Source organism: Ranitomeya variabilis, chromosome 5 (assembly GCF_051348905.1).
Source record: "Ranitomeya variabilis isolate aRanVar5 chromosome 5, aRanVar5.hap1, whole genome shotgun sequence".
Classification (NCBI taxonomy): domain Eukaryota; kingdom Metazoa; phylum Chordata; class Amphibia; order Anura; family Dendrobatidae; genus Ranitomeya; species Ranitomeya variabilis.
In genome coordinates this window covers 480963338-480987715 of record NC_135236.1, presented here as the reverse complement: position 1 = coordinate 480987715, position 24378 = coordinate 480963338, and the positions used below count along the sequence as shown (strand labels likewise).

General features: G+C 45.1%; 1 protein-coding gene across 1 annotated transcript in view; it reads left to right on the top strand.

Annotated features, from left to right (window-relative positions):
• Positions 1-24378, top strand: part of LOC143775062 (dynein axonemal heavy chain 3-like) — a 2972411-nt gene that overhangs the window by 1266607 nt on the left and 1681426 nt on the right. The window contains exon 35 of the mRNA XM_077262897.1: positions 21936-22079. Coding sequence (XP_077119012.1) covers positions 21936-22079 — 144 coding nt within the window. The remainder of the gene's footprint in view (positions 1-21935; positions 22080-24378) is intronic.

Below are 24378 nucleotides of genomic sequence, written 5' to 3'. Positions count from 1 at the left end.
CTATGCAGAAAAAACGGTCCCCATTCTACATTTAAGGATATAATCACATCATAAATGACTTACATAAGTACGCTATATGAACATAAAAATCAACTATAATGCACGCACACATTGTCACCAAATTAAAAGTATGCTGTATACAATGGGACACACTGTTTAACGAAAAAAGGATCCCAAAGTATATAGTTATTAATAGGTACATAATAAGGAATCAATGTTCCCCTCTCTACATCCAAATATTTCACCATGACATAGTGTCTGCATGAATGCATTTTGTGGAATTAAAATATAGTGCACTCACGCATTACCAGAAAAACATTAGGTAGATAGCGGAGAGTCCCAAGTTGTGAGCGTGAGAACAAGTGTACAGTAACTTATCATTTTTTTCTCCCAAATATGTCGGGAGATAACCGACAGCTACATCCGTGACAAAAAATAATGACGTTAAAAATGCATAAATTGATGTGGTGTGAAGACATAAATATATGTGTAAAACAATTAGTGTTATATACAACAATATTATATAATATAAATACAGAAGTCCACAACAGGACTATTTAAAGTGCAAAATATTAAGTAAAAAATATTGGTGTTCCCAAAACTACAGGCTGAGTACAACCTATTTAAAGTGACTAGTGCATAAAAAACTCTCACTCGCTACCATAATGACTAATGTATAAATCTCCCACACAGTCATTTCTCTCCCAAACGCTGACGATGTGTTCTTTTTCTCCTCTCCATCAGGACTCTTCAAAGGAAAAGGGCAGCTTTCTATGTCCCATATATGCTCAAAACAGAAGAATACACTAAAAGGACAAACAAGACAAAGATTAAAATATCAAGCAACAGGTAAGTAACAACAACTACTCTATCTGAATATAGTAGATACATATCCTAGACCCTCATAGACTGTGTGGGGAACAGGACATACAAAAGGTCCCGGCTACAACAATCATAGAAAAGGTGCAAACGTCAATTTTTCATTTAGCCCTCTTGGTGATAGGGTATCCAGGATTGTGATCCACCTGCACTCACGTTGGGCAAGGGTCTGCTTAAGGTTCCCACCTCTCACCCCACCGTGAATGCAGTCAATACCTCGAACCTTCAGGCCCCTAGGATCGGATCCATGGAATTCCCTAAAATGTTTAGGTAATGTTTTTAAATTAGATATATCCACCTCCTCCTTAGCAGCCATAATATCGCGTACATGCTCACGGACCCTAACCCTGAACTCCCTAGAGGTCAGTCCAACATATATGAGGGAGCAGGGACATGTGGCGTAATAAATCACATATGGTGTCCCACATGAAATACGATCCCGAATTTTAAATTCCCTGCTCCCATCAGATGTCATAAAGGTATCACATCTTAGAATATTGGGACATGATATACATGAACCACAGGGGGAACACCCATTCCTTGGGCCACTGGAATTGAATAATCTTTTCTCCTTTGCCACATAATGGCTTTTTACTAGATGATCACGTAAGTTTTTGCTCCTCCTCTGTGTCATGCGTGGTACCCCAGGTATATGGGCTGCCAGGATTGAGTCCGTGAGCAGCACTGGCCAATGTTTCTTTAGGATTCCATGGATCCGACTCCACTGACAATTGGACGTTGAGATATAACTGATCTCATAATCACCTACTTTATCCCTTTTCTTGGATGGCTTCAAAAGCTCACTTCTATCTTGATTACGAGCACGTTTATATCTACTACGGGCACTATATCCCCTAGACTTGAATCTCTCTGCCAAGATCGTGGATTGTTTCTCAAATCGTGTGATGGTCGAGCAAACCCGCTTATTCCTAAGATACTGGCCAACTGGGATGGCTTTAATTGTAGAGTAGCTGTGTGCCGAGGAGGCATGTAGGAGTGAATTTACAGACGTATCTTTTCTATATAAATCCGTTTCTATTCTCCCATCCTCCCCGACAAACAAGCTAATATCCAAAAAATCAATGTGGTTTTTATGAAAATTATAAGTGAATTTTAAATTAAAAGAATTATTATTAAGGTACCGCATAAAGTTAGATAGGCTGGTCTCGTCACCTTCCCAAATCATCAACACATCATCAATATAACGAAACCAGCCCATCACTGGGTCAGCGGCCTGTGCCTCATCGCCCTGAAAAACCTGCCTCTCCCAAAAGCCAAGAAATAGGTTTGCATACGCCGGGGCACAGGCCGCGCCCATTGCGGTACCTTGTACCTGCGAAAAAAAGCCATCTTTAAAAACAAAAAAATTGTGTGTCAAAATAAACTCTAAAAGGTCCAAAATGAAATCAGATAAATGGCCATCCCAGTTGGCCGTCTCAAGAAAAAATCGGGCTGCTCTTAACCCATCAGAGTGTCTTATCGAAGTATATAGTGACTCGATGTCAATAGTCACCAATAACATATTTTCATCAATTGAAACCCCATCGATCTTGGTGAGAACATCTGTTGTGTCTCTGACATAGGAGGGGAGGGTTTCCACCAAAGGTTTAAGATAAAAATCGATGAATTTACATACATTGTCACTCAACCCTCCTATGCCAGATCCACGTAATGGCTTTGATTTTTTCACAGCCCTGAAGGATGTCCATCTCCTGTGTCGTAAGCTTGTGTTAAAGAAACTTCATAACCAGAATAATGTACAATTGGGCCCTATGAATACTATTGAACAACAAGCATTGGCTGCGCTTGAGGATCTATTGAATGAACAACAAAGCGATAACCAAGGTATTCCTTTTCCCTCTTCAATCGTGCCCAGATCACGTACGTTTCCTTCCTTGTCTGTCTGTCCTCAGGTAGAAATCTTCTGTAGATTGGTTGCAGAGGATCTAAAAGGACTGTCACATAAAATAAATAATGACAACCTCACTAGGAGACAGAGACAAGCCTTGGGTGAACTACAATCACTCGATATGGTGGTAATAAAACCGGCAGACAAGGGAGGGAATGTCGTGATCTGGCCGATTGAAAAATATGAAAAATAGGCTTTTCGTCAATTGAAAAATAAGGATATTTATCGCATGCTTCCACAAAATCCCATGGTAAAATTTCAGACAGAATTGGAATTGATTCTCAACTATGCCTATGAGTCTGGCATTGTCCCCAAAAAGGTCTTGGATGGCTTGCTACCAAAATTTCCTAAAGTGGCAACATTGTATTTTTTGCCTAAAATACATAAGGATAAGGTAAATCCCCCTGGACGCCCAATAGTCTCTGGCATAGGAGGGTTGAGTGACAATGTATGTAAATTCATCGATTTTTATCTTAAACCTTTGGTGGAAACCCTCCCCTCCTATGTCAGAGACACAACAGATGTTCTCACCAAGATCGATGGGGTTTCAATTGATGAAAATATGTTATTGGTGACTATTGACATCGAGTCACTATATACTTCGATAAGACACTCTGATGGGTTAAGAGCAGCCCGATTTTTTCTTGAGACGGCCAACTGGGATGGCCATTTATCTGATTTCATTTTGGACCTTTTAGAGTTTATTTTGACACACAATTTTTTTGTTTTTAAAGATCGCTTTTTTTTTGCAGGTACAAGGTACCGCAATGGGCGCGGCCTGTGCCCCGGCGTATGCAAACCTATTTCTCGGCTTTTGGGAGAGGCAGGTTTTTCAGGGCGATGAGGCACAGGCCGCTGACCCAGTGATGGGCTGGTTTCGTTATATTGATGATGTGTTGATGATTTGGGAAGGTGACGAGACCAGCCTATCTAACTTTATGCGGTACCTTAATAATAATTCTTTTAATTTAAAATTCACTTATAATTTTCATAAAAACCACATTGATTTTTTGGATATTAGCTTGTTTGTCGGGGAGGATGGGAGAATAGAAACGGATTTATATAGAAAAGATACGTCTGTAAATTCACTCCTACATGCCTCCTCGGCACACAGCTACTCTACAATTAAAGCCATCCCAGTTGGCCAGTATCTTAGGAATAAGCGGGTTTGCTCGACCATCACACGATTTGAGAAACAATCCACGATCTTGGCAGAGAGATTCAAGTCTAGGGGATATAGTGCCCATAGTATAAAAGCCGGATATAAACGTGCTCGTAATCAAGATAGAAGTGAGCTTTTGAAGCCATCCAAGAAAAGGGATAAAGTAGGTGATTATGAGATCAGTTATATCTCAACGTCCAATTGTCAGTGGAGTCGGATCCATGGAATCCTAAAGAAACATTGGCCAGTGCTGCTCACGGACTCAATCCTGGCAGCCCATATACCTGGGGTACCACGCATGACACAGAGGAGGAGCAAAAACTTACGTGATCATCTAGTAAAAAGCCATTATGTGGCAAAGGAGAAAAGATTATTCAATTCCAGTGGCCCAAGGAATGGGTGTTCCCCCTGTGGTTCATGTATATCATGTCCCAATATTCTAAGATGTGATACCTTTATGACATCTGATGGGAGCAGGGAATTTAAAATTCGGGATCGTATTTCATGTGGGACACCATATGTGATTTATTACGCCACATGTCCCTGCTCCCTCATATATGTTGGACTGACCTCTAGGGAGTTCAGGGTTAGGGTCCGTGAGCATGTACGCGATATTATGGCTGCTAAGGAGGAGGTGGATATATCTAATTTAAAAACATTACCTAAACATTTTAGGGAATTCCATGGATCCGATCCTAGGGGCCTGAAGGTTCGAGGTATTGACTGCATTCACGGTGGGGTGAGAGGTGGGAACCTTAAGCAGACCCTTGCCCAACGTGAGTGCAGGTGGATCACAATCCTGGATACCCTATCACCAAGAGGGCTAAATGAAAAATTGACGTTTGCACCTTTTCTATGATTGTTGTAGCCGGGACCTTTTGTATGTCCTGTTCCCCACACAGTCTATGAGGGTCTAGGATATGTATCTACTATATTCAGATAGAGTAGTTGTTGTTACTTACCTGTTGCTTGATATTTTAATCTTTGTCTTGTTTGTCCTTTTAGTGTATTCTTCTGTTTTGAGCATATATGGGACATAGAAAGCTGCCCTTTTCCTTTGAAGAGTCCTGATGGAGAGGAGAAAAAGAACACATCGTCAGCGTTTGGGAGAGAAATGACTGTGTGGGAGATTTATACATTAGTCATTATGGTAGCGAGTGAGAGTTTTTTATGCACTAGTCACTTTAAATAGGTTGTACTCAGCCTGTAGTTTTGGGAACACCAATATTTTTTACTTAATATTTTGCACTTTAAATAGTCCTGTTGTGGACTTCTGTATTTATATTATATAATATTGTTGTATATAACACTAATTGTTTTACACATATATTTATGTCTTCACACCACATCAATTTATGCATTTTTAACGTCATTATTTTTTGTCACGGATGTAGCTGTCGGTTATCTCCCGACATATTTGGGAGAAAAAAATGATAAGTTACTGTACACTTGTTCTCACGCTCACAACTTGGGACTCTCCGCTATCTACCTAATGTTTTTCTGGTAATGCGTGAGTGCACTATATTTTAATTCCACAAAATGCATTCATGCAGACACTATGTCATGGTGAAATATTTGGATGTAGAGAGGGGAACATTGATTCCTTATTATGTACCTATTAATAACTATATACTTTGGGATCCTTTTTTCGTTAAACAGTGTGTCCCATTGTATACAGCATACTTTTAATTTGGTGACAATGTGTGCGTGCATTATAGTTGATTTTTATGTTCATATAGCGTACTTATGTAAGTCATTTATGATGTGATTATATCCTTAAATGTAGAATGGGGACCGTTTTTTCTGCATAGCGCATTTACCAATATGTAGATATTCTGGGATCTTACCCTCCCCCTAGCTTATCCTTCCCATGCAAGAGCTGCTGATAGTGCGCCTGCGCACCGCATCTCACTCCGTACGGCATCCACCAGGCGACAATATACACAGTGCGCATGTTTTTGACGTCATCGGGTGTACTTTCACCCTCATGCGCACTGTGAGATGACGCCGATGGGAGGTGACCGGTACACGTGCGTGAGAACGCGGGCGCATGCGCCGTCTCCTAATCAGCGGGCTATATTGATATAAAAGGCTGGGTAGTTGCAGGACTAAGTTCATATATCCCCTTTGAGAAAGCCATCAAACGCGAAACGCGCGTCAGGGGCCACAGGGTGGACCACTGCACCCCTTCAGACCTACAATGGGTAAGCACTGATGTCAGCGATATATATGCTGTATACTATTGAGATCAGGGAGATGTTCCTTTTTTATTATTGTAATGAGAGCTGGACTCTGTCTATATTGAAGCACCAGCAGTAATGGAATTCCCCTCTATATAATATAATATACTATATATTGACATATGCTATACCAAGTCTTACATATGGTAGCAGTGTTCCTCCCTTTGAGTGCTCAACCGTTGTTCCTCTAGATATTTGTCTTTTGTATGTTATTATAATAAATGTTCAATAAAAGTGAATTTCTTTTAAGTTGATGTGTTGGTGATATTTGTACTCTATTTTTTTGGTGGAAAAAAAATATATGATGTGTTTAGTCCAGCTTGCTAATATGTGATTTCCCTGCTTGCTGGTGCTCTGGGGTGCTGAGTTGCTCCCCCCACATCGTTAGTTGGTGTGGGGGTTCTCGCATTCTCTGCGTGGATATTTTTGCATAGGGTTTTTTACTGACCGCACAGATCCCTTGCTATTTTCTGCTATCTAGCGTTAGCGGGCCTCATTTGCTTAATCTGTTTCATCTCTGCGTTTGTCTTTTCCTCTTAACTCACCATTATTATTTGTGGGGGCTTCTATATCATAGGGGTTATTTCTCTGAGGCAAGTGAGGTCTGCACTTTCTCTTTAGGGGTAGTCAGTTTCTCAGGCCGTGAAGAGACGTCTAGGATTTCAGGATACGTTCCACGGCTACCTTAGTGTGTTTGGTTAGGATCAGGTTTTGCGGTCAGTCCAGTTACCACATCCCCAGAGCTCGTCCTATTATCTCTCACTTAGCTGGTTAGATTTGTGATCCTAAGCCACTGGGATCATAACAGTGGTGTGGAGTCAGGAAAGAGTTCAATTGGGCAATCGTATGGGCGATGCAGGGGAAGACTCTCAGCCTCTTTCTTATTAAAGACGTCAGAAAAGGCCCAATATGGCTAAGGTAATTCGGTTGCAATGGCAGAAGACTGGGGAGCGTTAACTGGACGCATGGTGTGCAGGCACCGATTCTGGCAAGAGGATCCTCAGTGGAGTATGTCTCCTGAGCGCTAGTCAAGGGTAGGCTCATGAGCCCTGAGACAAGGTAACCCAAGCAACAAAGTATGCGAGAGGTTCGGCAGGACGTACAAGGCAATTTGTTCTCGATGAAGCATCCCAGTCTGTATTTCCACTTCCTCAGTCATCAAGGTAACAGCCTCTTCCAGAGGTCTCCCGTCCACCGATGCGAGCAAACGTGGTCTGTTCAGGCTCCGTACTGGAATCCGGAGTCTCCAAACATCCTCAAGACTGATGAAATTGCCCGCCGCACTTGAATCCACATAAGCCACCTCCGAATGGCGTCTCTGCTCTAGAATCAACAAGACAGACAGGGTCAAGGGAGGAGAGGAATCAGAAACAGCTAGCAAAGCCTCTCATACCTGTGCTAGGTGGAAGAGAATCCCGGCCTATCCGAACAGGCCCGGAGTAAATGGGATGCACTTCTGCAGTAGAAACAGAGACCATGGGTACATCTCTCCCTCCGGCTCTTTTCCAGCATCTTGACCCAATCCACCTGCATTGGTTAAGTTACAGAAGCTGAGGAGGACACCATCTGACGCAGACTAGAAGATATGCAGACTGGGAGAGTGGAACGAGTCAATCTCCTCTCTCTGACTGCCTTACAAGACCGTTCCTGGAAATTCAGGTCTATGCATGTGGCCAAGGCGATTAAGTGTAAAGATTACAAGGGATAACTCAGGAGACTCTTTGCATGGAACAATACAACTACAGGACACAGTTTTATAAGTGGTAAAGTCTATATTATCACACGGTGATTCAAACAGGTGCAGAGAGAAACTCAAGTCCACAACACTTGGTGTAAATATTAAACACAGCTTAGCAGTCTATAGGGAACTTCAGAGGAAAATACAATCAAGCAGAAAGTCTATGAAGCACAATTATTCTTGAGGATACTTGACACGAATAAGTCCTTGGTAGTCCAAACACAGATAGATATGCTTATAAGGCAGTTCAAATAATATCTTAGCACAACCAGGGAGGCCTGGATAATAGTCTCAGGTTTACGGAGAGCAGCAACAGCTTACATGTCCAGCAAATGCAGATGGAAACAAACACAAGCAGCCAGATGGAGGATTACTGGAAACCGATGTATGCAGCAGAAACTCAGAGCTGAGTAGCAGGATCTCCACACAGGTTCACAGGAGCAGGTTCAGGTGCAAAGCCAGGGAGTCGTCAGGAGCTGGGTGCAAGGCAGAATACTCTAGCACAGACTAAAGTCTGGGGTGGAGTTATATAGCAGGAAGACACAGTGCACGAGACCAAAGACGCCATCTTGGAAAAGGGCAGTAATGCACAAAAGGTAATCAAAATGTTCAGAGTCCTGACATTACTCCCTCCTTAGAAGCGGCCTCAGGACGATCCTGAACTTGGTTTCTCAGGGAATCTTTGATGAAAACAAGAGATCTTCTGTTGGGCATTGATGTTTTCCACAGGTTCCCAAGAGTCTTCCTCAGGGGGATATCCCTGCCATCTTATAAGATATTGGCGCCGATTCCTGCGAATCCTGGAATCAATAATTTCCTCCACCACAAATTGTTCTTGCCCATCAATCACCACAGGCTGCGGAGGTGGCACAACACGTCCCTGGAAGGTATTAGGAGATACAGGCTTTAGTAAAGATACATGAAAAACTGGGTGTACCTTCATAGTACTAGGCAGCTTGAGACGGCAGGCCACGGAGCTCACAATACCGTTGATCTTGAAAGGGTCAATGAATTTCTGTCCAAGTTTTTGTGAAGGAACTTTTAACTTCAGATTCTTAGTTGCTAACCACACGGAATCTCCTACCTTGAACATGGGTGCAGGTTTACGGAATCTATCAGCCGATCTCTTATAACTTTCTTGAGCCGTGGTCAGGGATTCCTTCAGAACCTCCAGATTTTGCCTCATCTCAGTCAGCCTTTCCTCAACTGCCGGAACCGGAGAATTAATCGGAGACCTAGGTAAGATACATGGATGATAACCCAGATTGGCAAAGAAAGGAGTGAACTTAGTGGAGGCGCTCTGAGAATTGTTGTATGAAAATTCGGCTAACGGCAGTAACTGCAACCAATCATCTTGGAGATGGCTAACATAGCATCTTAGATATTGTTCCAACGTCTGGTTGGTACGCTCAGTCTGACCATTTGTCTGGGGATGGTAAGCGGAAGAGAGACAGACATTAATATTGAGTGCAGAGCAAAACCCCTTCCAGAATCTTGAAGTGAACTGTACTCCACGGTCAGAGATGATCTCATCCGGGACCCCATGCAGCCGGAAGACATTCTGAATAACCAAGTTCACTGTATTCTTAGCTGAGGGGAGGCTGGTGCATGGAACAAAATGAGCGGCTTTAGTCAGGCGATCAACTACCACCATGATCATATTCATGCCCCCTGATGTAGGCAGCTCAACAATAAAGTCCATTGATATAGACCCCCAAGGTCGGGACGGAACAGGTAATGGTTGCAGGAGACCCATAGGTGCCACACGAGGAGTCTTGTAACGAGCACATACCTCGCAAGAGAGAACATAGTCCTTAGTATCCTTCAGGCAAGTTGGCCACCAGAAAAATCGGCTTAGGAACTCTTGTGTCTTCTGTACCCCACTGTGACCAGCCAACTTGGAGATCTGCAGACGGATGGCCTCAGGGACGTAGATACGTCGATCTCTGAACCACATGCCACCCTTAAAGACAAGATTAATATCAACAGGTGGGTTGGCTAGAAATACATCAAAGTCATAAGCCTCCCTGCACTTCTTCCACAAGTCCTGATCATGGATAACTCCGATCAAATTGGCATCAGATAGAATAGTCTTGGACAGGGCTCCAGGTACGGAATCCGCAGTATGGATTCGGGATAAAGCATCAGCCTTCCCATTACGAGAACCTGGACAGTACGAAATAACAAAATTAAATTGATTTAAAAATAAATTCCAACGAGCCTGACGAGGAGAAAGACATCTAGAGGATCTGAGGAACTCTAAATTGCGATAGTCAGTAAGCACTACAATCTGTTGTGCAGCTCCTTGCAGATGATGCCTCCATTCCTTGAAATCCGCAATAATAGCCAGCAATTCCTTGTCTCCCACATCATTATTCTTCTCTGCTGAGGTTAGTCTATGGGAAAAGAAAGCACAAGGATGTAGCAGACCCTGCTCTCCAGTTCTTTGGGAGAGGATAGCCCCCAAGGCATTATCAGAAGCGTCCACCTCTACAATGAAAGAAAGTGTTGGATCTGGGTGTATCAACAGCGGTGCTGAGGTAAAACAGATCTTAAGCCGATCAAAAGCTTCTTGAGCCTGTGATGACCACTCAAAGGGCTTTTCCTTCTTTGTCAAGGAAGTAATGGGAAGGACAATATCAGAAAAATTTCCAATGAAGCGTCTGTAGAAATTTGCAAAACGAATAAAACGTTGCACCTCCTTAACGTTCTTGGGTGCCGGCCAGTCAAGGATAGCCTGAATCTTACCAGATTCCATGTTCAGCCCCAGAGGAGAGATGATATAACCTAAGAACTGTATCTCAGAACGATGGAACTGGCATTTCTCCGGCTTGATATACAGATGGTTCTCTTTCAGACATCTTAAAACAGCTTTGACATGTTCTTCATGTTCCTGTAGAGAGTCGGAAAAGATTAGAATATCATCCAAATAGATCACCATAAACTGGTCCAACAAATCTCTGAAAATGTCATTAGCAAGGTGTTGAAACTTTGCAGGGGCATTACAAAGCCCGAAGGGCATCACGAGATATTCAAAGTGTCCATACTGGCATCGGAATGCTGTCTTCCACTCATCCCCTAGACAAATACGCACCAAATTACAAGCCTCATGAAAATCCAGTTTAGAGAACACCTTAGCATGGCGGACGCTTTCCAGTAATTCGGGAATCAGAGGCAAAGGGTAACGATTCCGTACGGTTACCTTATTAAGCTCTCGATAGTCCACACAGGGTCTCAGGGACCCATCCTTCTTCTTTACAAAAAATATAGGTGCCCCTGCTGGTGAGGAAGAAGTACGTATGAAGCCTTTGGCCAGATTTTCATCAATATACTCCTTTAAGGCTTGAAGCTCAGGTGCCGCCAAAGGATATACTGTCATGTTCTCAATGGCAAGAGAACATAGCATCAGCATATATAGGAACTAGCTCTTGGAAGATGGGAACTGAGCTGACCATGAACTAAACCTAACACACAACTAGCAGTGGCCGGGTAGCATGCCTACGTTGATTCTAGATGCCCAGCACCAGCCGGAGGACTAAATAATGCTAGCAGAGGAAAATATTAGTCCTAGCTCACCTCTAGAGAAATACCCCGAAAGGAGACAGAGGCCCCCCCACATGTATTGGCGGTGAATTAAGATGAAATAACAAACGTAGTATGAAAATAGGTTTAGCAAATTTGAGGTCCACTTACTACATAGCAGAAGACAGAAAGGACACTTTCATGGTCAGCTGAAAACCCTATCAAAACACCATCCAGAAATTACTTTAAAACTCTGGCATTAACTCATAACACCAGAGTGGCAATTCCTGTTCACAAGAGCTTTCCAGACACAGTAACGAAACTACAGCTGTGAACTGGAACAAAAATGCAAAAACAAACATGGACAAGAGTCCAACTTATCTAGTAGTTGTCTAGGAGCAGGAACAAGCACAGAGAGGCTTCTGATAACATTGTTGACCGGCAAGCAACTAACAGAGCAGCAAGGTTATATAGCGACTCCCACATCTTGATGGGAACAGGTGAACAGAGAAGATGAAGACACAGTTCAATTCCACCAGTAGCCACCGGGGGAGCCCAGAATCCAAATTCACAACAGTACCCCCCCCTCAAGGAGGGGGCACCGAACCCTCACCAGAACCACCAGGGCGATCAGGATGGGCCCTATGAAAGGCACGAACCAAATCAGAGGCATGAACATCAGATGCATTCACCCAAGAATTATCCTCCTGGCCGTATCCCTTCCACTTGACCAGATACTGGAGTCTCCGTCTGGAAACACGAGAGTCTAAGATTTTCTCCACAACGTACTCCAACTCACCCTCAACCAACACCGGAGCAGGAGGCTCAACGGAAGGCACAACCGGTACCTCATACCTGCGCAATAATGACCGATGAAAAACGTTATGAATAGAAAAGGATGCAGGGAGGTCCAAACGGAAGGAAACAGGGTTAAGAATCTCCAATATCTTATACGGGCCGATGAAACGAGGCTTAAACTTAGGAGAAGAGACCCTCATAGGGACAAAACGAGAAGACAACCACACCAAGTCCCCAACACAAAGCCGAGGACCAACACGACGGTGGCGGTTGGCAAAAAGCTGAGTCTTCTCCTGGGACAACCTCAAATTGTCCACCACCTGCTCCCAGATCTGATGCAATCTCTCCACCACAGCATCCACTCCAGGACAATCCGAAGATTCCACCTGACCAGAGGAAAATCGAGGATGAAACCCCGAATTACAGAAAAACGGGGACACCAAAGTGGCAGAGCTGGCCCGATTATTGAGAGCGAACTCTGCCAATGGCAAAAAAGCAACCCAATCATCCTGGTCAGCAGACACAAAACACCTCAGATATGTCTCCAGGGTCTGATTAGTCCGCTCGGTCTGGCCATTCGTCTGAGGATGGAAAGCGGACGAAAAAGATAAATCTATGCCCATCCTAGCACAGAATGCCCGCCAAAATCTAGACACGAATTGGGTCCCTCTGTCAGAAATGATATTCTCAGGAATACCATGCAAACGAACAACATTTTGAAAAAACAGAGGAACCAACTCGGAAGAAGAAGGCAACTTGGGCAGAGGAACCAAATGGACCATCTTAGAGAAACGGTCACACACCACCCAGATAACAGACATCTTCTGAGAAACAGGCAGATCTGAAATAAAATCCATCGAGATGTGCATCCAAGGCCTCTTAGGAATAGGCAAGGGCAACAATAATCCACTAGCCCGAGAACAACAAGGCTTGGCCCGAGCACAAACGTCACAAGCCTGCACAAAGCCTCGCACATCTCGTGACAGGGAAGGCCACCAGAAGGACCTTGCCACCAAATCCCTGGTACCAAAAATGCCAGGATGACCTGCCAACGCAGAAGAATGAACCTCAGAGATGACTCTACTGGTCCAATCATCAGGAACAAACAGTTTATCAGGTGGGCAACGATCCGGTCTATCCGCCTGAAACTCCTGCAAGGCCCGCCGCAGGTCTGGAGAAACGGCTGACAATACCACTCCATCCTTAAGGATACCTGTGGGCTCAGAGTTACCAGGCGAGTCAGGCTCAAAACTCCTAGAAAGGGCATCCGCCTTAACATTCTTAGAACCCGGTAGGTATGACACCACAAAATTAAACCGAGAGAAAAATAATGACCAGCGCGCCTGTCTAGGATTCAGGCGCCTGGCAGTCTCAAGATAAATCAAATTTTTGTGGTCAGTCAATACCACCACCTGATGTCTGGCCCCCTCAAGCCAATGGCGCCACTCCTCAAAAGCCCACTTCATGGCCAAAAGCTCCCGATTCCCAACATCATAATTCCGCTCAGCGGGCGAAAATTTACGGGAAAAGAAGGCACAAGGCCTCATCACGGAGCAGTCAGAACTTTTCTGTGACAACACTGCCCCAGCTCCGATCTCAGAAGCGTCGACCTCAACCTGAAAAGGTAGAGCAACATCAGGCTGACGCAACACAGGGGCAGAGGAAAAACGGCGCTTAAGCTCCCGAAAGGCCTCCACAGCGTCAGGGGACCAATCAGCAACATCAGCACCCTTCTTTGTCAAATCGGTCAATGGCTTAGCAATATCCGAAAAACCAGCAATAAATCGACGATAAAAGTTAGCAAAGCCCAAAAATTTCTGAAGACTCTTAAGAGAAGAGGGCTGCGTCCAATCACAAATAGCTTGAACTTTGACAGGATCCATTTCAATGGAAGAGGGAGAAAAAATATATCCCAAAAAGGAAATCCTCTGTACCCCAAAAACACACTTAGAACCCTTCACACACAAAGAATTAGACCGCAAAACCTGGAAAACCCTCCTGACTTGCTGGACATGAGAGTCCCAGTCATCCGAAAAAATCAGAATATCATCCAGATACACAATCATAAATTTATCCAAATAATCGCGAAAAATATCATGCATAAAGGACTGGAAAACTGACGGAGCATTTGAAAGACCAAAAGGCATCACTAAATACTCAAAGTGGCCCTCGGGCGTATTAAATGCGGTCTTCCACTCATCCCCCTGCCTGATTCGCACCAAATTATACGCCCCACGAAGGTCAATCTTAGAGAACCACTTGGCCCCCTTTATGCGAGCAAACAAATCAGTCAGCAACGGCAATGGGTATTGATATTTAACAGTGATTTTGTTCAAAAGCCGATAATCGATACATGGTCTCAAAGAGCCGTCTTTTTTTGACACAAAGAAAAAACCGGCTCCTAAGGGAGATGACGATGGACGAATATGTCCCTTTTCCAAGGACTCCTTTATATATTCTCGCATAGCAGCATGTTCAGGCACAGACAGATTAAACAAACGACCCTTTGGGTATTTACTACCCGGGATTAAATCTATGGCACAATCGCACTCTCGGTGCGGAGGTAACGAACCAAGCTTGGATTCTTCAAAGACGTCACGATAGTCAGACAGGAACTCAGGAATTTCAGAGGGAATAGATGATGAAATGGAAACCACAGGTACATCCCCATGAGCCCCCTTACATCCCCAGCTCAACACAGACATAGCTCTCCAGTCGAGGACTGGGTTGTGAGATTGCAGCCAAGGCAATCCTAGCACCAAATCATCATGTAGATTATACAGCACCAGAAAGCGAATAATCTCCTGGTGATCCGGATTAATACGCATAGTTACTTGTGTCCAGTATTGTGGTTTATTATTAGCCAATGGGGTGGAGTCAATCCCCTTCAGAGGAATAGGAGTCTCCAAAGGCTCTAAATCATACCCACAGCGTTTGGCAAAGGACCAATCCATAAGACTCAAAGCGGCGCCAGAGTCGACATAGGCGTCCGTGGTAATAGATGACAAAGAGCAAATCAGGGTCACAGATAGAATAAACTTAGACGGTAAGGTGCAAATGGAAACAGATTTATCAAGCTTTTTAGTGCGCTTAGAGCATGCTGATATAACATGAGTAGAATCACCACAATAGAAACACAACCCATTTTTCCGTCTAAAATTCTGCCGCTCGCTTCGGGACAGAATTCTATCACACTGCATACTCTCTGGCGACTTCTCAGTGGACACCGCCAGATGGTGCACTGGTTTGCGCTCCCGCAAACGCCTATCGATCTGAATAGCCATTGTCATGGACTCATTCAGACCCACAGGCACAGGGAACCCCACCATAACATCCTTAATGGCATCAGAGAGACCCTCTCTGAAAGTCGCCGCCAGGGCGCACTCATTCCACTGAGTAAGCACAGACCATTTACGGAATCTTTGGCAGTAAATTTCCGCTTCATCTTGCCCCTGAGATAGGGACATCAAAGTTTTTTCTGCCTGAAGCTCCAAATGAGGTTCGTCATAAAGCAACCCCAAGGCCAGAAAAAACGCATCCACATTGAGCAACGCAGGATCCCCTGGTGTCAATGAGAAAGCCCAGTCTTGAGGGTCGCCCCGGAGCAAGGAAATCACAATCCTGACCTGCTGTGCAGGATCTCCGGCAGAGCGAAATTTCAGGGACAAAAATAATTTGCAATTATTTCGAAAATTCTGAAACCCAGATCTATTCCCCGAGAAAAATTCCGGCAAAGGAATTCTCGGCTCAGATACAGGTGCATGACAAACAAAGTCTTGCAAATTTTGTACCTTCGTGGCGAGATTATTCAAACCTGCAGTTACACTCTGAAGATCCATTACAAATAGGTGGACACAGAGCCATTCAAAGATTAGAAGGAAAAAAAAAAAAAAAATCTCAGCAGACTTCTTATTTCTCTCCTTTCTCAGCCAAGGATTTCCACCCTTTAGTGGGCCGGTCAAACTGTCATGTTCTCAATGGCAAGAGAACATAGCATCAGCATATATAGGAACTAGCTCTTGGAAGATGGGAACTGAGCTGACCATGAACTAAACCTAACACACAACTAGCAGTGGCCGGGTAGCATGCCTACGTTGATTCTAGATGCCCAGCACCAGCCGGAGGACTAAATAATGCTAGCAGAGGAAAATATTAGTCCTAGCTCACCTCTAGAGAAATACCCCGAAAGGAGACAGAGGCCCCCCCACATGTATTGGCGGTGAATTAAGATGAAATAACAAACGTAGTATGAAAATAGGTTTAGCAAATTTGAGGTCCACTTACTACATAGCAGAAGACAGAAAGGACACTTTCATGGTCAGCTGAAAACCCTATCAAACCACCATCCAGAAATTACTTTAAAACTCTGGCATTAACTCATAACACCAGAGTGGCAATTCCTGTTCACAAGAGCTTTCCAGACACAGTAACGAAACTACAGCTGTGAACTGGAACAAAAATGCAAAAACAAACATGGACAAGAGTCCAACTTATCTAGTAGTTGTCTAGGAGCAGGAACAAGCACAGAGAGGCTTCTGATAACATTGTTGACCGGCAAGCAACTAACAGAGCAGCAAGGTTATATAGCGACTCCCACATCTTGATGGGAACAGGTGAACAGAGAAGATGAAGACACAGTTCAATTCCACCAGTAGCCACCGGGGGAGCCCAGAATCCAAATTCACAACAATATACGTTACCAAAAGGAATAGCTGCCCCAGGATGCAGCTCAATGGGACAGTCATAATGCCTGTGTGGAGGAAACTGATCTGCATTCTTCTTGTCACAGATGTCAGAGAACTCTTTATATGCTGAAGGTAAAGTAAATACCTGTACATGTGGTTCCGTAGCTGTGGACTCGGGGACAGCTTCAGTTAATGCTGAGTTGCTCCTTGTTGGAAAGATAATCTCCTTGGTCTCCCAGTTGATAGCTGGATTCTGAGAACCCAGCCAAGGGATGCCTAAAATCACAGGAAAATGAGAAGAAATTAACAATAAAGAGAGTTGCTCTTGATGATTAGGCTCCAACAAAATCTCAAGGGGTGCGGTCTCCTTATCCACAGGCCCGGAGATTAAAGGTGACCCATCCACTGTTTCCATGGTAATTGGAGAGGCTCTTTGCTGAATTTCAAAACCATGTTCCTTGGCAAATGCGATATCCATAAAATTGCCACCTGCACCAGAGTCAATCATAGCTGCACTGAAAATCTACTCTCCTGTACACAGGATCTTAATTGGGAGAGAACAGTGAGAGTTCTTTTCATTTAGCTCCTTGGCTGGTGAAGTCATAGAAAGTGAATGGAATACAGCGTTTAAAGGCAGGCTACATTCAGAGATGTCAGATTCATCATCATAGTTGTCATACTCCCCCTACTGCTGCTAGCACCTTGTTAGGCCGCTTGGGACACTTGGGACAGTTGATTAGAAAGTGGTCAGGCTGGCCGCAGTAGAAACATAGACTTTCTTGAAGGCAATGCTCCCAGCGCTCATTACTCTCGCGCCTCTGAACAGAATCAATTTGCATGGGCACCTCCTCCACCTCCCGAGAGGTTTTACCTGCAGGCTCTTTGGAAGGAAGGGAAAAGTTAGAAATACGGTTATATGCAGCAAACTTCTCCTGCCTACGCTCAGTTAGGCCAATGTCAATGCGCACACAATGCTGTATAAATGTTTCTAGCTCTTGTAGTGATTCAGAGCGAGCTAATTCATCCTTTACAATGCTAGACAGACCCCTTTTAAAAATAGGTAATTGTGCATAACTGTCCCAATTAGTATCTACTGCTAATCTCCTGAATTCAGTAGCATACTCAATAACAGAACGTTTAGCCTGGCATGAAGACAATAAAGCAGATTCAGCGGTTGCATGGCGATTAGGGTCATCATACATTAATGCCATAGCGGCCAAAAAATCGTCCAAATTATTTAACCACGGGTCACGAGACTCAATCATGGGATTCGCCCAGGCGAGCGCTCGTGCGGTCAGCAGCATTACACACAATACTTTGGATCTATCATTAGGAAAACGGTCAACATGCACATCAAAATATAGCATACATTGATTCACAAAGCCACGAAATTTGTCGCGATCACCATTAAATCTGAATGGGGGCAACTTAGGTGGGCTAGCTGGTGGTGGTTGCCCAGAGGGTAAAGTCGCTTGTGCAGCTATTTGCGTGCTTATGTCCTGAAAAGCCCGTCCATACTGAGACTCCATGCCAGCAAGTTTGTTTTCCTGGACTGCCATTCGTGTGCTTAAGTCCTGCAAAGTTTGTCCAAACACTTGTTGATTGTGTTCAAAGCTTCCAAACTTCTTTTGCAGACCTTCCACATCTTTCTGCAGTGATCAAATTATGGAAAACACCTGCTCTAGTCTGCTTTCTGTAGTCATTGTTCCAGCAGTCTCCTCTTTTGAGGCTAGAGTATCCTGTAAAGATTATAAGGGATAACTCAGGAGACTCTTTGCATGGAACAAAACAACTACAGGACACGGTTTTAAAAGTCGTAAAGTCTATATTATCACACGGTGATTCAAACAGGTGCAGAGAGAAACTCAAGTCGACAACACCTGGTGTAAATATTAAACACAGCTTAGCAGTCTATAGGGAACTTCAGAGGAAAATGCAACCAAGCAGAAAGTCTATGAAGCACAATTATTCTTGAGGATACTTGACACAAATAAGTCCTTGGTAGTCCAAACACAGAAAGATATGCTTATAAGGCAGTTCAAATAATACCTTAGCACAACCAGGGAGGCCAGGATGATAGTCTCAGGTTTAAGGTGAGCAGCAACAGCTTACATGTCCAGCAAATGCAGATGAAAACAAACACAAGCAGCCAGATGGAGGATTACTGGAAACCGATGTATGCAGCAGAAACTCAGAGCTGAGTAGCAGGATCTCCACACAGGTTCACAGGAGCAGGTTCAGGTGCAAAGCCAGGGAGTCGTCAGGAGCTGGGTGCAAGGCAGAATACTCTAGCACAGACTAAAGGCTGGGGTGGAGTTATATAGCAGGAAGACACAGTGCACGAGACCAAAGACGCCATCTTGGAAAAGGGCAGTAATGCACAAAAGGTAATCAAAATTTTCAGAGTCCTGACATTAAATCTTCTAGAGAGGGTGGAGTATCTCACCCTGCAAGCTCGCCCTTTATTCGGCCCATCAATCCACGCCAAAAAGCAAAAAATAGGACTTTATTCCGCCATAATTCAGAGGCCAGAGTGCGAAAACGAATGGCGTATTGACCCACTGACAGGGAACCCTGGTTGAGATTAAACAGGGACTCAGTCGTGGATGCCAACCATCCGGGTTTGTCAAAGACCCTACGAAAGATATCTAAGAAAACCACCAACTGGGAGACTATAGGGTTGTTGCATTCCCAGAGGGGATTTACCCATGCCAAAGCCTCCCCCTCCAGGTGGGATATAACAAAAGCCACCATGGCCCGGTCAGTGGGGTATTGCTGGGGATGGAGCTCAAAGTGGAGATGGCATTGGTTCAAGAACCCCCTGCAAAGTTTGGGATCTCCACTGTACCTGTTTGGCTTACCAAGGCACGGTGTTGAGTCAGGCAGGGGGACAGAGCTGAGGTCACGGGAAGCTGCCTGAACGGGAGCTGCAGCAGCAGTTTGAAGGTATACTGGTGGTCATCTACAGAGGCCATATATCTCAGCATGCAAGCCTGTGTATCGTGCTGCTGAGTGAGCTCCTGCTGGAGGCCAGCAAGTTGGGTAGCATTAATTAGGTCAGAGGCCTGTAATGAGGTCAGAAGAGACTCCATAGTTTGCATAAAGGTCATGATGCGCTGTTGATTATCGTGCAAGTGAGCTAGATCTTTCTGTGCAGAGAACGCGGTACCCACAGGGTCCATGGCCTGGTTATTCTGTAATGCTGCAAGGATGCGAGCGCTAAGAGTGGACCCTCTGGAACATGGAACAGACCTACCCCTGGGCAAGCTGGCCTACTGGAGACCGACCCCTATACGGGGATCATCAGGAGCAAGCCCAGAGGTCACTGGAACCACTGTAGCAGATACCAAGAGGCTCTGCTCCAGCAGTGGACAGGTACCAGAACTGAGTGGAACACTGGAAGGGAGGGGAATCCAGAGGTACAATAACCGGGAGCATGGATACTAGGAAACCAGACAGGAGCGGAATGGACACTAGGAGCAGATGTCTGAACAGGACTACTGGAAAACTGAAGTGGAGGCAGCTGTGAAAAGAGTAGGTGTAACACAGGAAGGGGATTATGCAGACAGGGCAGTATACTGGGGTACTGGTATATAGGGAACAAGAAGGGTTACTAAGACACGAGCATGCAGAAGCAGGCAGGGTAGCGCAAGTGTGCACGAACAACAGTGAGCGTGCGGGAGCATGAGTTAGCAGGCCTAGGCCAAGGTTGCTAAGTGGGTAGCAAGTAGATAACCCAGCACCTCCCTTTAGAGGAGGTGTCCAGAAATACCCCATAATTCACCCAGATTGGCTGCCGAGATTTACTGAGCAGAGGCACTCAAAGGCATAAATTACAGAAGAAATGCGCGGGTGCCCTTTAAAGGACCAGGAACATGCGCAGATGCCTGGAAGAGCATGCGAGTGGAAGTCAAGGAGGAGAGACATGTCGGGACCAAGCATAGACAGTACGTCAGGACCCAGGAGAGAAGCCAGAGGGACCCACAGCAAGAGGGCAGACCGCGGCGGACCTGGTAAGTTACCGGCAGGCAGACACAGCAGCGGTGACATCTACCAATATTACTTTATGAAACTTATGTTTGTGCCATCTGAGTGTGGCTGGAAAAAAAATTGGAGGTGTTGCATGAGGTTTCAAGGCTTCCAGCTAAGAAGGCTAAGCTTACACTGCTCCCTTAACCACCAGGTCCTCATTGAAACTTCAATTTTGAGTTGTAATTACTGGGCCGCACCTTGATACATCATGCATAGCTCAAAGCTGACTGCTTCTGTGCCATTATAAAAGGTTCTACTGTGGATCAATTGATCAGTCAACAACCTATGCTACTTTCCTTACAAGTTTCTACCAGTATTACTGTATGAAACTGATGTTTGTGCCATCTAAGTGTGGCTGAAAAAAAAGGTGTTGCATGAGGTATCAGGGCTCCTAGCTAAGAAGCCTTACACCACTCCCTTAATCACCAGGTCCTCATTGAAACTTCTATTCCAAGCTGTAAATACTTTGTGCAGGTCTATGATTTTGTCCCTGACATCCTTATAAAGCTCTCTTGCCCATGTTGTAGAGGTTAGAGTCTGACTGATTAATTGAGTTTGTAAACAGGAGTCTTTTATAAAGGTGACTATGTAAGACAGCTATCTTTAATGCAGGTAATGAATTGATTAGGAACATCTTACTGGTCTGTAGGAGCCATAATTCTTAATGGTTGTTAGGGGATCAAATACTTATTTCTCACTTCAAAATGCAAATAAATTTATATAATTTATACAATGTTATTTTCTGGATTTTATTTGTGATATGCTATCTCTCAATGTTAAATTTAACATACTCTTAAAATTATAGACTGTTAATGTCTTTGTCGTATGGCAAACTTACAAAATCAGCAAGGCATCAAATACTTATTTCCACCAATGTAGATGTACATTTTTCTGTAGGTATAATTTTCTGCATTACCAATCATGACATTACCATAACATTTACTAATAAAACTCCCATTTTTTTCTTCAGCTTTCTTCCCAGCATCACTATGATTATGGCATGAGGGCAGTTAAATCAGTATTAACAGCCGCTGGAAACCTAAAGGTTAAATTTCCAAATGAGAAAGAGGATGTGCTGATGCTTAGATCAATTCATGACGTTAATCTTCCCAAGGTATTGTCCACTTCCAGCTACAGTGTATGCACTTTATAATGTGTTACTTGGAAATAGGAAAATGCATGACAGCAAACATGAGCTGTTGCTAGTTCTGGTCTTTTCCACTGTCATTTTAGATCGATTGACAATTACAAGGCAGGCGAGAAGATAAATTACATGTTATAGCTTAATTGCCATGTTTATGACCCTTCGCTTCTTTTAAAATGTCACCATGGAATGGAGTAAGGCTTTCATCTGCATATATTTCACCAGCCAGGGGTTATCTTTTCTTGTTGGAATATGCATGACTATTTGCTCAATGTGCTCCCAAAATGCTCATGGCAAACATGTATGTATGTCTGTATATATATATATATATATATATATATATATATATATATATATATATACATATATATATATATACTAGATGGCAGCCCGATTCTAAAGAATCGGGAGTCTAGAATCCATATATACTTTATTTATTCAAATGTAAGAATAATACAATTAATAAATAATAGTAAGAAAGAACAAAAAATGGCTGCACTCACCAGCTCTTGACAATTCTTGACAGTACGGCACATTTCTGATTGGTCGCTCGCGGCAGGCGGCAACCAATCAGAAAAGTGCCGCGCACCACGAAGGCATATATCTTTGTCCACCATGAGCGGGTGTAGGATGCTGGTGACGTCACTTATCTCCGGACATTATCTCCGGACAAAGCCACGGAAGTTGGCACAAATTGCCGGAAGTAGTATTCTAGGCAATTATATATTAGATTTTAATGTTATCAGTGTTTACCTTTGAACGTTTATATTGTATTGTCCTGTCACCAGCCATGTGTACGATTATCGGCCGAAAGCCTCTCTGGAACCAATAATCACCCCATGTAAAGGTATCTTTATAAGTTAAAGATTCAGAATACTATGACTTTTATCATATCCTGAACAGTCAAGTTTTTTATGAACCGTTAAGGTTTTCTGGTTGAAGTAAAAAAAACTCTGAGTGTTTACAGTTTGAAACCATAAAATGTTGAAAAATTATGTCATTCTTGAGTATATCACTCAATGGTGCTCATAAACGTGTCAAATTTGATCTATAATATACTTTAATATACGTTAATTTAATCTTTAATATACTTAAGAACAGGGCCCCAGACATCACACAGGGGGTCTGAAACACCGCACAGTGGTCCAAAATATCGCTGTGCTCTGCCTGGGGCCCCATATGCTGCCTGGGGCCCCTGTGCTCTGCCTGGGGCCCCATATGCTGCCTGGGGCCCCTGTGCTCTGCCTGGGGCCCCTGTGCTCTGCCTGGGGCCCCATGTTCTGCCTGGGGCCCCTGTGCTCTGCCTGGGGCCACTGTGCTCTGCCTGGGGCCCCATATGCTGCCTGGGGCCCCTGTGCTCTGCCTGGGGCCCCATATGCTGCCTGGGGCCCCTGTGCTCTGCCTGGGGCCCCATAGGCTGCCTGGGGCCCCTGTGCTCTACCTGGGACCACTGTGCTCTGCCTGGGGCCCCATATGCTGCCTGGGGCCCCTGTGCTCTGCCTGGGGCCCCTGTGCTCTGCCTGGGGCCCCATGTTCTGCCTGGGGCCACTGTGCTCTGCCTGGGGCCCCATAGGCTGCCCGGGGCCCCTGTGCTCTGCCTGGGACCACTGTGCTCTGCCTGGGGCCCCATATGCTGCCTGGGGCCCCTGTGCTCTGCCTGGGGCCACTGTGCCCTGCCTGGGGCCCCATATGCTGCCTGGGGCCCCATATGCTGCCTGGGGCCCCTGTGCTCTGCCTGGGGCCCCTGTGCTCTGCCTGGGGCCCCATGTTCTGCCTGGGCCCCTGTGCTCTGCCTGGGGCCACTGTGCTCTGCCTGGGGCCCCATGTTCTGCCTGGGGCCACTGTGCTCTGCCTGGGGCCCCATAAGCTGCCTGGGGCCCCTGTGCTCTGCCTGGGACCACTGTGCTCTGCCTGGGGCCCCATATGCTGCCTGGGGCCCCTGTGCTCTGCCTGGGGCCCCATATGCTGCCTGGGGCCCCTGTGCTCTGCCTGGGGCCCCTGTGCTCTGCCTGGGGCCCCATGTTCTGCCTGGGGCCCCTGTGCTCTGCCTGGGGCCACTGTGCTCTGCCTGGGGCCCCATATGCTGCCTGGGGCCCCTGTGCTCTGCCTGGGGCCCCATATGCTGCCTGGGGCCCCTGTGCTCTGCCTGGGGCACCTGTGCTCTGCCTGGGGCCCCATATGCTGCCTGGGGCCCCTGTGCTCTGCCTGGGGCCCCATGTTCTGCCTGGGGCCCCTGTGCTCTGCCTGGGGCCACTGTGCTCTGCCTGGG